This window comes from Varroa destructor, unplaced genomic scaffold, assembly GCF_002443255.2.
Source record: "Varroa destructor unplaced genomic scaffold, Vdes_3.0 BEIS01000001.1, whole genome shotgun sequence".
In the NCBI taxonomy this organism is placed as follows: Eukaryota; Metazoa; Arthropoda; class Arachnida; order Mesostigmata; family Varroidae; genus Varroa; species Varroa destructor.
Window position 1 is genome coordinate 20,300,567 of NW_019211454.1, and position 15,217 is coordinate 20,315,783.

General features: G+C 40.5%; 1 protein-coding gene and 1 long non-coding RNA gene across 4 annotated transcripts in view; one reads left to right on the forward strand and one right to left on the reverse strand.

Moving 5' to 3' along the window:
• LOC111255399 (O-acyltransferase like protein-like) overlaps positions 1-15,217 on the reverse strand; it is a 132,263-nt gene that overhangs the window by 88,667 nt on the left and 28,379 nt on the right. Inside the window, exon 1 of one of the 3 annotated variants that reach the window (XM_022817339.2) lies at positions 7,228-7,968. The exons of 1 other annotated variant lie outside the window; for it this stretch is intronic. In XM_022817339.2, coding sequence (XP_022673074.1) covers positions 7,228-7,342 — 115 coding nt within the window. In that variant the 5' untranslated portion in view covers positions 7,343-7,968. Of the gene's footprint in view, positions 1-7,227; positions 7,970-15,217 lie in introns of those variants that run through there. One more of the 3 variants, XM_086977022.1, reaches the window with a different exon arrangement.
• LOC147758360 (uncharacterized) lies at positions 8,508-14,660 on the forward strand. Its single transcript, XR_015318764.1, has 3 exons — positions 8,508-8,809; positions 11,288-11,422; positions 13,289-14,660. It is a non-coding gene; the product is annotated as an uncharacterized LOC147758360 (long non-coding RNA).

The window sequence follows — 15,217 nt, forward strand, 5'->3', positions numbered from 1 at the left end:
AACTTTGCCAAGATCACCTTTCGCTGCACCCTTGTCCCCAACCTGACATACAGGTTCAAATAAGTCCCGCTACACTGCCGTCGTTGCAACAAAGACGACGATAATGGTACAAATTACAACAGCTAACTGGGATCACGGAAGCCCTAGACTAATTCAAACAGTAAAGGGTGTCAATTCTATTAGCTCTATTGAAGGAACGCGATTTCCGCCCACGCTGCCCGGTTATAGCAGTCATCCGGCAGTCCGGACGTCGATAACTCTGTTATCCACCTGTTGCTTTAGCAAAGCACTAAAAGAAGTACCGATTTTTCTCGGCGACTGCTGATGCCCCCTAACACCGACGGTACTAACAAAATAAGGGATTTATGTCACATTAAAAACGCTAGTGGTAGTCACCGGAACTTACTCGCGAATCCTTACTACTCGTTTCTGGTTTTCCGAACGTGATTAACTGATTTTATTTTCTGTGTGCAACAGTAGCATAAGAGAGCTATACAAATAATTGCATTACAGAGCCAATTTGACTGGACAACACATATTTAGCAAAGGCATCTCAATGCTTCTTGATAATCCTTTATTTATATTACGTTATATAAGCATAAATTTGCCCCTGGTAGCAATTATCATCTCTGGTTAAGGGAGACCGCGGATTCCTGCTTAAAGCACATACCATACGACACGTGTGAATAAAAAAAATTCAATAATTTGCGCCTTTGCTCTGACTTTACTGTCGGGGTAATTTAGCTCCTGCGATGTCTCGGCCGATAAGAACATATCAATCAGAAAGATTACGTTACGATCGAATAGTAAGACTAAGTAACCTAAGTGATCTCATTCTCTGGCTATAGAACTGCCGGCAACTGTTTTGAACGATGCATGATATACGTACAATATTGAAGCTTATATGCCTAGGTGAATTTGTTACAACGATAATTATATAATATAATGTAAGTGTTTAAATATGACCACGTTGGACCGTTTTATTGTCTAGCTAGCCGGCTGGTTAACTGATTGTTCTGAGAAGGCTTTGAGCTCTTATATTGCATTCATGTATAGTTCACGTGGTAGTGTTTTCGTTTTATTTAGAAGGTTATCAGGTCTTCTTGGGAAGTAACTTTGCATTATGCTCTTGTTGCGTTGTTGAATGTTGTTTAGGTCTACTGCTTCCTAGTCCATTCCCAGTTTTCCAGGAGAACGGTAGCAGTTCGTTAGCTGCTTGGTAGTGATTATCGTAGCTTGCTTGTTTCTATCTGGTTGGTATTTCTGTCGCCAATGACCTGAATGCTGCTAAACGTGGAGGAGAACGTTTTGAAGGTGTAGGTGGGGGCTAGGGGGGAAAAACGCACTTGACCGAACTGTAAAGCGCGTTACTAACATTATTATCATCACCAACGGTACAGCTACTGACGACGGTGACGATGACTACGATGACTATGGTGGACTGCGTTGTTGTTGGTGCTGTGACCCCATGTGATTCAGGCGTCCATTCAGATTAAAGCGATACCACTATTTCTTGTGGTCGACCTGTTTCTTCGTTCATAGGTCTAACCTCATATTCACTTCTAGCAAGCAGTAAACTCGGTCCTTTGTTTATAGGCTGGCTACCTATCATAGACACATATGCTTTTCTAGTATCGATTCTCAAGCTTCCAAGTGATGCTTCGTACGAGGATTCCGGTTCTGTTCTGATCAGAATCTGATTAAGGATAGGCGAGTCGATAGCTATCTTTTCTCGTACATTTGGAAATCGTAAACAGACTAGTTGCAACGGCCATAAATAATAAACCGAACGGATCAAGAAACGAGTTCAGCAAAAATCTGATCTTGACACTAATGCAATAATAAAATTATAATTGGGATGTAGCTTCTTTTATTACTGCACCTATTCGAGTGGTGTGTAGAACAAAGTTCGTGACGAGCACTCGGTGTGGTACATAGATTTGTAGCCCTGATGTGCTACGTGCCATATAACAATTTCTCTATCTCCAGCAAATGATTTTTGTGTATGTATATAACCAGGTGGAAGGGGAGAGTTTGTCGCCGAACCGGTACGGGCTTGATAAACAACCGTTAGCTAGAACCCAAATAAGGCCGTATCTGATTTATTAGAATACCGCGTGCTTGATGAGAATGTTAATCTCGACAAAGAAGTAACTTGGGAAGCAAGGACGCTTGTATTCATTTCCTTCACTTTTCAGGTTTTCAATTGCGCACGCTTTCCGCCTTCGCGTCTACCAACGGACAATACGACACACGTGAAAATAGGGCCCACTTTTTACTTGGGCAGTTGATAATTAGATAGCATTTTATACGAAAGTAGTCGAATCTTCTATTGCAAAATAAATAACTTACTAGTAATAATAATAATAATAATAATAATAATAGGGAGGTTGAGAACGCCGTCTGATGGCAACACCAGCTATGCTCTTCAAACTGCTGTCTTTATATACCCTGATGATCCTAGACAAGTGATGATGATAACAGGCAGCGATAACTAGAAAGATGACTTCAAAGAAGTCGGCGGTAACTAGAAGGAGGGTAAAAATCAGACTGGCAAAGCAAGTGCCTCACTGGCGCATAACGACTAAATTAACGCGTACCCGCCAGCGCGACACCCACAATCCCAGTATGCATAAAAATTGGACAGCGTACTACTTTGATATAATTTTAACCGATAGCTTTATTGTCCGTATGACTCGAACAGTGAGTAATAATAGGACCCTCACTAACTAAAAAATGTTTTGTCGCAATTATCTATAGGATGCGAGTTTCTATCCACAGACGGCTCCGGTTATCAGATAAGTGCCGTCTACTTATATTTATTTGCCAAAAAAAAAATAGCAATACGGTTTTGTTTACACAACGTTTGATAAATACTTGTCGTTGTTGTCATAGAATAACAAATGTAATTCGTTGAAAAGCTGTGCAGCAAAGAGGCTGGTAGCGCTATATATTGCTAGATGACGCACACCCTGCCTTGCACACCTACTTCTATGACTTCGTGTGCTCACTATCCTACTAACACTGTTGTCTGTCGATGCAGTTCTGCTATATATTTTTTACGAATAAGGTGACTGTGATTGCTGGAGAATTACTATGATATTGTTTCGTATTCTAAAATATGTACGGATAGTGGTTAATAAACATGAGATACTCTCAAGTTCGTTTAACAGGGTACTGCGAAATAGTCCTAGGCATATTGCTCTGAGAGGCAAACCTGTCAATTCGTTTCTGACAGAGTTTGTTTGTTTCAACTAAAGAGCGTTTAGGAACATTTGCATTAAAGAAGCCAATTCATCCTCACCTAGGAATTTCGGAGTAGCTTTGCAGATGACTGGGTCCAATGGAATTACACCGTTGAACCGTACTTCTTACGCGTTGAAAAAGGCGAAATGGTGTGAGTTCTTCCATAGGCTTTGACATGACAGGCGCTCTGTTATGCTGCTCACAGACGGCAATAGGTGATTCCAGGAGTAAAGTATACGAATAGGTTGGATTTGTCCAGGAAGTCGTCCAGGAAGGCGGAGCCCAATGATCGGAACTTAATTTGAATGGTGACTGATAACATCGGAAGCATTGACGCAATTTAAAGATAGCTCTAATAAACGGTGACGTTTTCTTGTTTAAAGGCATCGGTTCCGTGCCTGGATTTCCCGGCGACCCATTATCACTATTCACCTTTAGTTTTTGACTAACTTAATTTGCCGATAATTCCATTAAGCTCACTTTTGCATTCTGATACTTTACTGAACCACCAACCTATCATAACAAGAAACTGAAATTTTTAAGAACATGCCATCTTATCCGCCCAGGTTAATGTCCCACGTAATAGAAAGTCATCATTTTGATAAGCAGTCTCTTCAGTAAGGCTATTGTTCTCCGAAGCGTCTAATTTTAACCTGACCTCTTGGTAGATGTATTATGAATACACATTACATAATGAAAATTAAGCGTTTAGCTAAAATCAAGACATCAGATGATAACCCTTCAGATATCGCCCATCAATTGGCAGATAGCACAGCGTACGTATATATACAGCGTATGTTGCGAAAGCGAATACGTTTCATATGGGCAGCTGAAACGTTGTATCTTGTACCCTTCTAGACTCTAGATCAAGCTATTTGTTACAACTCCCATAAAATGCTACATCGCGTTTACTGGCCAGAAGAGATGTTAGCCAGAATACGAACGAGTAGTACGAAGCGTGACGTATATCCGTAAACAGGTTCCAGTACGTGTTCACTGGAGTGGCATTGCAAAACAAAGCAACTTGACACAGATGCGCTTCGCAATAACTCCAACTCATTTTGTAATCACAACTTTTGTTTGTCTAACTTTAATTTTATGCTGAAAGTTCACAGTACAATATAGATAGTAACTAGGTAGTAATATAGGATATTATAATTATTCATAAGCCAGAGATTCATGGATTATAAATACTACTCTTTACTGTTACTTGAAAATTTTGAGTTACATATGTTACCGGAATCTGCTACTTTTGCTTAAATACATATATCAAAACTGTCACTCGTAACATCAAAAAGGCATCTAAATAAAAGCTTTTCGTCAAAATAACATAGAGCCTCTTCTCCACACTTTCCAACTCAAATAACGTGGTACCATTCGTTCTTAGTAGATATGATCGTTTCATGAGCGTCATGCTTCTTATACTTATAAAATTATCGTATTATATTAAGTGTGTATTTATTACGAAATATTTTTCGTTCTACGAAGCACTGCGGCGTAATGAAATTCCGATACGGTAGCTTCTGTTAAATGGGTTATTATATTTTCCTTCGCGATTCTTGACCTCACGCGTTTTAGCTGTGAAGTTTCTTTGTATACTATGAGTAAACACATGAGGTGCACGAGCTCGGCCTTATAGCCATGCGGCTTCCATTCCTATATTGCCCCTCGCTATAGCTCGCTATAGGTAAGGTATTTTCTCGCTTTCAGAGAACTGTCGACTTATCTAAAGCTGGTTCATAAAGCTAGCCTATCTACCGCCTTAGCCATTGGCAAGAAATTTGTACAAGCTGATTTACCTTTTAATCCTGAATCGGAATCTTTCTTGATCCGTATTCAGCAACCTTTCTAATATATATGTATATATTAAAGCAGCTTTCGTCCCGCTCTCACTGGTACCCGGTTAGAGCTTTCCCCAGCGTATAGGAATGTTGGTTTTAGGATTAAGTTTATTCAATAGGATCTATTTTGAATGATGAAGATTTACAAATACATTTTACTATGAACAGAAAAATAGTAATATCGAGATTAGTAAAACTATAAATCATGCGATTTAGCCGCATATAAGAAAAAGTTTGCACGGATTTGATTTGACTTAACAGAGAAAGTAAGTTTCCCGTATCGAATTTACCTTTCGTAAGTGATATGGATCAACTGGGTCAAACTAATCGAGACATCTGCTTTGGTTCGATTTTCATGTTGGGTACATGAACGTCATGTGCCCAACATGAAACGTACGTAGCACAAGGCATGCTGACTGGGTATCATGTTAGCGAAAGAAAAAAAAAGCTGTATTAATGTAGATTGTACTCTAGCGACCGCAATGTAAAACGCCAAATACGTTTTGTGGATTCGTTATTAGACTTAATCGATTTTAGAGCCAATTTTCTATAGGCAAGAATTTGTTCTATTTTTGTGAAAAACTTAATTAACGACAAAGCGTGTCTGTTGAAAAAAACTACAAGGAAATGGGCTGTATAACTACCTGGACCTCTTAAACCCATCGACGGATGCGCATGTGTTTGCAACTCTGCCACTATTTAGAATAACAATTTTAAAGTAAAATTTGATTTCGTTATAGTCACAACAGATGGAAATGACAAGCCTCATTTTACTTTGGCTATATGAGCGTCCATTAAATTTTAACGTCACATCGCGGAGTAGGTTGATATTTCGCGATGTCTTTGCAAGAAACCCTCAACCCTATCTGGTGGCAAATAACCTATACGCATAGCCCCAGGAATGGTTATCAACAGCCAACGACTGGTCCTGTAAATAGCCGTGACTGTTCTAACCTTTGAAGACGTGGTGACTATCATAGCTCCGATAGTCATCCCTCTAAATGACTTGCAAACCACCAAGGTAAAAAGGTTTCAGCTCTGAACAAGAACACAAATAAGAGGGAGGAGATAGGAGATCTCTCTCAATAGAGGTACGCATTTGAGCCCAGTTCAAGTCTACGTTGAGGCGGAAATGGTATAAACGTTTCAATCAATGTTATTTGTTTGTAAGGGAAAATGCCGCATATAATTAATATGTAATTTTTTTCAATTCCATAAAATTATGTGGTATCTTAATCTGAAATAGGCTTGCAAATTGCGTTTAGTATCAACAACTTTCTATAGAAAGTTGTTTAAGTAGACCTTCGTAATCACTTTTTTTTTTTACTAACAGCTTTAGCCGGGCTCGAGAAGCGAACCAAAGTCAGTATATCTGCTAAGTAGGAATTAGCTGAACCCTGAGATAAAAATCAAAATACTAAACTGTATGATACATACACCTGGGATTGTCTTCCTCGCCGCAGTATCGATTAACACCAACGGTAGCAGTCATGATAACATCTGATCCTCAAGACGGGCATAAACTACCGTTAGTTCGAAATTTCTACCGCAACATTATGCAGCTTAGTATGGCATATTGCTTCAAAATGAATACTGCAGAGGCAATGCATTTATAAACTTTGGACAGACGTTTATGGAAGCAGTAGCGCTTTATAATACTTTTAATAAAAACATTCCCTAGATGCCAACAATTATTAGCGCGGTTGACTCAGCATGACGTGTAACCGGTACCCGTGCAGATCTCGGCAAGATTACTTTTCCCATCACGTACTGTAACCTACAATAAAGGCAATATCTTCATTTTCGAGTACTTGATGTGACAAATGATTTTCAATGTTTACAAACGATGCGCGCCTCAATATTATATATCTACGATGCGACGAACAAAACGATAGGGCTTGCGTAGCCAGATGAAGCTTTCTCATAGCATCAGAGTATTAATGTTTTGGCCGTATCTAATAAATTGTATCTTGTCATTACATTGTATGGTTGAATTAAGCGATGATATTCCTTTGAACTCACGAAATAAAAAAAACCGACAAAGTAAGAGGACATAAAACGATATCGTAAGATTAATTGTAATAAAATGCTTCCTCTATGCACGAGGTATTGGATGGAGAGTGCCTCGTTTATAACTTACCCTTTGCGCTGCGAAAGCTCTCAAGCAATACGATATTATCCAATAGCTTTTTTTTTTGAGAGCTAAATAGTAAAATCCTGTTGTAATGTTGAGTCTTCAACTCAGCATACGACATATGATCGATCACTGCTACACATTTGAACGGACATGCTCACACCGAAATTTCTCAGCCCTCAAACAATCAGTTTACCTCGATATTGGCTTGAGTGTGAAGTCTTCGTGCAACTTATTCCGATAGGTTGAAAAAGGTAGAACTTACTGCTGACAGAACAACGACAAGGGCATAACCACAACAAGCGTTGCCCTAGTGAGTAAAGGGACAATCGACTCAGTTTCCACGAGGTTACGGAGCTGATTTTTCACACTATAACTTCCTGCACGGCCGCCCACGCCTCTAGTCCACTCCATTCACTGATGTTAGGATGATGCGAAAATCAGCACATCTAGTATACCGTCTGCTCTCAGTGCTGGAGAGTTGGCGTAATGCGCCAAGAGAACGTCGACCCCCTTCCAATAGGTCGAGTGAAACAAGAGAAAGCAGCTTACAGATGAACCGTAGATAGATAAACGAGGGGTCAACCAAGCAGCAAAAGATCACGATCCACTAAGCAATAGTTCCAGTTACTACTAACCAATCGCTCGGTGACGACTGAAACGATGAGAACAAAACTATAACATCATGATCATCACAGGTCGCAGCGGCAACAGGTCACGCTCTCATGTTCGAATCATGTGCCAACATGGCTCCGGCTTCTAAGACTAACACTCATTGACACTCATTTCTAAAGCTTCTCCTACAACCTTTCACACACGCGCATGCTCTGTGGCGATTCGTACATTGCCTGCTCGCAGAAAGGCAGGCAAACACACAGACCGTATTGGTATCAACAGCTGTCGCTTAACTCCGCGCAGAGCTATAGCTACGAAACTGCTTGAACTTTAAGTGGATATAAATAGACGGTCAGCGCTAAACGTAGTTGGCAGGAACCTTCTAATAATAATATTAATAAAGCATTTGAAAAAAAAACGATAAGGCTTCATCGTTATTGCCACCGTTGCCCTCCCATACAATGAATCGAACATTGTCGGCGGAGATCGGCCAACTATAAAATATATCCCTTCTTTCTCCCCGTCCGGATAAGTCGGGTGCTAAGATAGAACATGGTCATCCATTTTGTTGTTGTTGTTGTTGTTGTTGTGGCTGATCTGCTAGTGGAGCGGAGAGGGCCACTGGACCCGGCCGCAGACGAAATAAGTATCATATTTTGCTCAATGCACCATCCGGACGACGGAAACGTTCGATGCAGCGCCACTCGTGAGCACGCAAATAAGTGAAACTACATTATCGGTCGAGGTTTTCATTGTAGTCGAAATGTACCTATGCTTGAGCAAGCCTTTAAACGGGACGGTAGAGAGGATCTGCGCTGATCTCTAGGTTAGGAAGTTATGATTTGCCTGTGCACAAGTCTTAGCAGAGAAAGCATCGCAAAGAATTAGGAAATGAACGACGGCCGAAATATTAGTGGCTGTCTATCGATGTTCCCACTAATCCATCGAAGACCTCTATGGTTTCGATAAGATCGTACGTAGTTTCCAATTCCATAGAGATATATATATTTCCATAGATAAGTTATTTTGCCTTGCAATAGAAACAACAATAACAATGATACGAACTAGCCTGAGCTTGGCACCGGCTTGTTGGGAAAAGGAATCGAAACCCGTTTGAAATAAGAGAATGGTAAATAAAATAGGGATACGCAATACGAAATATCATAATTTGAGGGAAACAGATAACTGTTATTACACAGAGTGTTATACAGATGCGCCTTGTGCAGGTTGGATAAATAGAGATAATCGCTTTAATTAGGAATAAACCATAGATAGGGTTATAGTAACGGTCGATGGAAAGAACACGAACCTTAATGCGCATTTAAGGAAAAATTGAATCGGACTCGGCGCGTACATGAGCAAGAAAATCAATGGGTACGAAAACCGCAAAGTTGTACAAAGAGAGAGAGAAGTTAGATGTGAGCGCTTCAGAGCTATGAATAGTTGTACAAAATAGGTATGGTTGAGCCTTTTTATCTTTGACCAGATTTTCAAGATAAGCACTTGTGGCGATCACCGACCGATCATTAGCGGATTATTCACAGGAAGTGGCTTACTTATAACAAGGTAATTATAACAAAAACTACGTTTTTGCCGACGCTTGTTTGTGATTCGTTAAACCAACGGCTCGTCGTTTTCGCTAGTGAACAATAACCCGAAAAAGAATACAGCTGCGAGGGACTAACGGAATGAGTCGAAAACTGATATACTATAACAGCGAAGGGCACGACTACACGCAGAGTTACACGATGTCTGGACTGAATATCTTCAAAACTTTAAACGGATAATTCTTGAAAATAGAACGTGTCGGTGAAGGTCGAGGTCGTTAGATTCGAAGGTCTAGCATAACGCGGAATACTGTGTCGAAACTTTGGTCTGTATGCTTATATCTACGTACCGGCGTTGCGGCTTGGACGGCCAAACCTCTGTCTGAAACAGCTAGGGGTCGTCAGCTATGCTTCACCATCCATATATAGTATGCATACTACACGACAGGAATGATCATTAAAACTTAAAGATATTCATGACGATTTATGTGTTTAAGTTCAGGCATCACCAATGATTAGACTTAAAAACATCTCCTCCTAGAACGAACGCATCGAATTGACCCTCTAACGCTTCGAAAACTATAGATTAGTTGAAACAGAGCATTACTCTGTTTTAAAGGGATCCCGGGAAGGATATGTAACAACGAGTTGACTTTCAATACTTAACATTATTATGTTTAGTGAAGGGTGCTATACCCTGAGAAGCCTACAAAGTATTAAATACTTTTACAGCGTTTATTAAGATCTGGATTTTTCTTACGGTCTTCCATTACGTTTAGCCACGGTAGACTTGCAAAAATCAAATGATTTCTGTTTTTTCGTTACAAGCTACGAGTCAGAAAATGGAGATTTCAACGACCCAAGAGCAAGAACAGTAATAAATGTCGGTACATCAATAAATAAAAAAAAAAAATACATTTGTAAGATTTAGCATAAGCTATTGCTGAAGCTATATCGTGACAGGATAACGTAGGATGAGCGTAAACCCAAGCCATACGAGGTATTTCACGTAAAACTTAATTAACGTATTTCTTTCCTTAATTTTTTTTAATCGTGCTTTTTTTTTCTTAAAACCGCGTTCTAGAGACTCGGCTTTTAATAGAGAGGTTTTTTTGAAGCATCTAGTGTGAAAGTTATGAATATATATATATATATATATATATATAGTCCAAATTATATAGTCAATTACTTCACTGAGTTTTGATTGATGCGGTACCAGTCGAAAAAGTCCGACTTCTGAGTTGAATAAGCTCGATTTCGATGGGTGCGGTTTGTCAAGGTCTTACAATAATCATAATCGTCCTTTTGGTACCTACGATAACATATTAAAATGGTACGCTTGACGTATTCTCGTCACTGAGTACGACTATCCAGCTCTATCCTCGCATCAACTCCCCTAGTACACCCCAACACGTAGCCAAGCCATCAAAATACCCAGCTAACTTTGATAAGAGAACTCGAATTCAACTCAATTAGACAATGACATAGCGTACCTAATCAAGGATTGCTACGAATTGGAAAAAAATGTCGCGTATTTTCTGTAATTTTGCAGACTATAAATGTAATGTCACGTATCAGGGTCGCGTATAGGCGTATCATATTAGACAGAGTAGTACAGTGCTATAAGTATGCGATTCTTGGCACTGTTTTTTTTACGTTGAACGTTCATAATGCATCGTAAGTAACTATATGTGGTAGAAGAACCAAACTTCGATTCCTCTCTGTAGTGAACTTCCATAAACAACTCGTTCTAACCCCCCTTCGTACCTCGATCTAAACAAACAGCGTGTTGACACGAGCAAACCATGTCACAGCAATACGTGAACGAAGTCTCAGCGTGCTCTTCGGTAGCTAAATGACGAAATGGTACTACGACAATAAATATAAGTGCCCGCTCTCGGCAGATTATCATTTCAGGCAACCGTTCAGAATTGGAAGAGCTGTTCGCAGTGCTTAAATCGAGAAGAAGTGGTTATGCAAGAGATAAGCAATCTACAAGAAGGCGATTTGGACGCAAGGCTGGAAAAAAAAACATGAATGTAAGCGTGTGTTACGGGGTATTGCATATTTGAAGAGACTCTTTAAGACATGAGAATCGCAATTGGCAAAGGCAAATACACAAACAGCCAAAACTAGTAGTAGCGACGACACCCCAGAACTGTTAACACACAGTGTTAACAATTCAGTCTTCAGCCGTTCAACCCTCAGCGTCAACCCATCCCAGCCTCAGGGAATAAGGCGCAGAATAATCGATGACGTCACCGAAAACTACTTTGGAATTCATCTAAAACAGTAACTAAAAAGCTGGCTATTAATAACACCAACTATGAAATTTTTTGACGAAAAGATAAATGGGGAACCCCAGCATGTTTCCACTCGACTCATCTCGACAATGCGTTGTGCCGTGGTTGGCGAATCATTTGCCAGTAAATCATATGAAACACTTCATCCTCTATGGATGCTGTCGGCACATTAGTTGAACAATATGCCCTGTGATACAAACTTGCCACCTGTCATACTTTTCTGATCGTATCGAAGACCAGCATGTCGAAGAACCTGGTGTCGCATTATGCTCAAGCAGCAGCAATTACTGCACGCAACACGTAAGCCGAGACCTGGCAGTTGCAGTTCAACGTATAAATCGCACCCCATTTGCACTCATTTAATCGACCGATTTGGCACAACAAAATCAGCGGCCGCAAGTTATCGAGGGTCGCCAGCGATTCATATTTGCCGCAGACTTTGCTCGTACTTAGTCGTAGAAGTCCGCAACATTTGTCTTCGCATCGCTTCAGTAATCCATCATAGCAGACACGCCATCAAACAATGAAGAAACAAAATGGAGCCCGTGCGCGCTTCTGTAGGTAGCATCCTGGCGACGAGACATGCTTGAAGCCTAGTGTCCCTTGCAAGCGATGTGACACGCGTAAGCCTTGTGGCGCGATGCATTAGAGTCAAAATTCGCAAGCTAGCTATATGGGTTACTGGCGGGTAGTTGTTGTTCAGGTAGAAATGCAGTTTGCGACATCCTCGTATCCAGTACGCCTACCTATGTAACGGGCGCGTCGGCCAATCAAGTTTCCAGACGTTCGGCAGTGGTTAAGCCCCAAGTGAAGCTACGTGATAGCAAGCTAAAAACATCAACTCCGTGAATAACAAATTTTATGTAATCGCCGTGCCCATCGTTCTGATAGTTCCTTTGCTCGATCTATATCGTTAAAGCGTCTGGGAAGCGACCGTTCGTGTCATGACAGATAAGTTACACACTGCACTCTGCGGCAAACGATTGTTGATACTGATCTCCGATGACCTGTTAATATGTTGAGCTGAAGAAATAACGGCGATCACAATTAGTGATTGGCCTTCTCAAAGATCCGAATTCACCTCATTTTCACTGTTTGTTGACAACGATGGGCTTCTATAAGTCAAGGCTCATATCATGCCAGGACCGCATTTTGGTTAGGATTAGAAAGACCCTGTCATTGTTTTGGTTAAATCTCATCTAGCGATCCAGCGATCTAGCGATAATTAATGCACATTTTGGAATAAGTACAGTATCTTTTTAGCTTTGCATCAGCACTTCTGGATTACCCTTGCGCGACAAGTCGTCAAGATTACTCGACGTAACGTGCTGCAAGTCACATAGTACCGCGGCGGACCAGGTGCAGGTGTTTCTTATCATTTATTTTGGTAGCAACGTCTAGTCTGGATTTCCACGGCCTGTTCTACGCTTGTATCCTCTAAAAAAAATGCCAACCATCCCTATACCGAGATATAGACTATATCGCGTTCTTTAGTTGCGTAAGTATGAGTGCAGTTCATTTAGTATAGTTCCCAGTATGTTAACATTGCAACTTACCTTGTTCTGTTGTGTTTTTTTCGCTGCGTACCCAATTTTTACCCAGATTACCGCAGCTAACGGCCGTTTTTCATTCGGACCCTTACGGACCTCAAGCAAATCTTCAACTCAATCAGCGATTCAGTTTCGCTCTGCTTACACATTAATTTGCCAACGCGGCCTTTGGCGTAGTGGATATATCGAAAGGATCATAGTTTAGTTCTTCGAGGATCTACAAACGGGCGTACATGAGCTTCCTGCAGTCACCAACGAGCGACCACTATCATACGTCGACGCTGAATCAGGCAAGCCTAGTGGGTTAACTCCACTGCATCTTCTATGCAGTGGTCCACTGGTGTTACAATTCTGTTATCTCGTCCTTATGGACTACGTCAATCCAAGTGGAGGTATTCAAGGAAATGATCTGTAAAATTGGCATAGGCCGAGTACCTTCGTTTTTTTTTTCCACCTCTGTTTTTCCAAGGCATTCTATAGGATCATCGCATTGATATAGTGGACAGTCTTGTACACGTTCCCTTTTTAGTGATAGCCATTCAGTATTACCGTGAAAATCGTTATATTGTTCCGTGGATTCCTTTATGCTCTCGTATGTGCCTTTTCGATTACAAGATGAACATACTAAATTCCAATAAGGACAACCTTGGCCGCAATTATTTTTTCTGTTGCATCTCCCACAAGGGATTTATTTCTCCCCGCTGATACGTTGCTCGTTTGGCTTTGTCCTTGAGGCGCACACTTTTCCTGATGATTCTTGTTCGGTGGTATGGTATTGTTGCCGATGCTTAATGAAAATCGATCTCTCTATCAGAGGATTCTTTGATTTTTGTAAAACAACTTCTATTGCACTATCTTCAAGTTTGTCTGCAGGGAAATTGTGTGTTCAGGATTCTTCCTTTCTATTTTAAACGATCAACTGGCTCTTGATCAACCGGTATGCTAAAGTTGTATCTTGAATTCGCCTCTTTCAATGTATCTCTCTCTAATACGTATACGTGCCGAAATGCCTTATTGAGAAATGTGCTGCTCCATTTGTTTGAATATGATGTATCTTGCAGGTCAGGTCCTTTTCTATAAATCGGCCGAAAGTCTGCGGCGTGACAAAAGATGCCGAACGTAAACATTTTATGTGAAAGACTATTCCTCTTCGTACCTAGGAATAATCTTTTACGAAAAATGTATGTAGCAGAATCTACTGTTTGCTTACGACTTGCACTTAGTTATCCCATCTTGATCTCCAGTGTTACTTTCAACCTACTCAATGATTGATGCCATTTTCTCCTAGCCCTCCCTCGGTCAATACTGGCTGACTGAATAAGCAGAAGACTTATTTTTTGGGGCATTTTCTGTATCTGACAGTGAGCTTTGCCGCAATTTTTTTTTCTAATAAATAATATAAAGATTGTACTGTGTCAATAAAAGTGGTGTGTTGTCCCTCATAACTGGGCTAAAGAAACAATGTGGTTTTATTGTATAATAAACGTTCTCGCCATTCGACCTGTGTCATAAAAATGCCTTTAGCCATTGTGGACTGGGGATCAGATAAGACTCAAATCCCTTTTGCGCATGCTACACACTACACACATCCACTGCACGCTAGCTAGCGCCACTTTTATAATATTCTAATACAACTTTTGTTTTCTAATAATAAAACGTTTCAAATGTTTAAACCTGCTCGGTCTGAACGTGTAAGTTCGGAGCGGCTACCCTAATATCTTAGCCATTGGCCATCACTGCCGCTATTCCACTGCAATCATCTCATTGAATTTTCTACTACCACGGTCCTGTTTCAGATAACCGACCAACCTGCTGTAGCAATTCATTTCAATTACAAAAACATTGTTGTAGTAGTTTATTTGACTCATATCGCGCATTTAGTTTGCATTACCCCGGACAAAGGCACGGGCGCTAAAAGCACCCGTGAAAAAAAGGAGAAGATAAGGAAATACAGTAGATCACCGGGTTTTAACCATCTCTC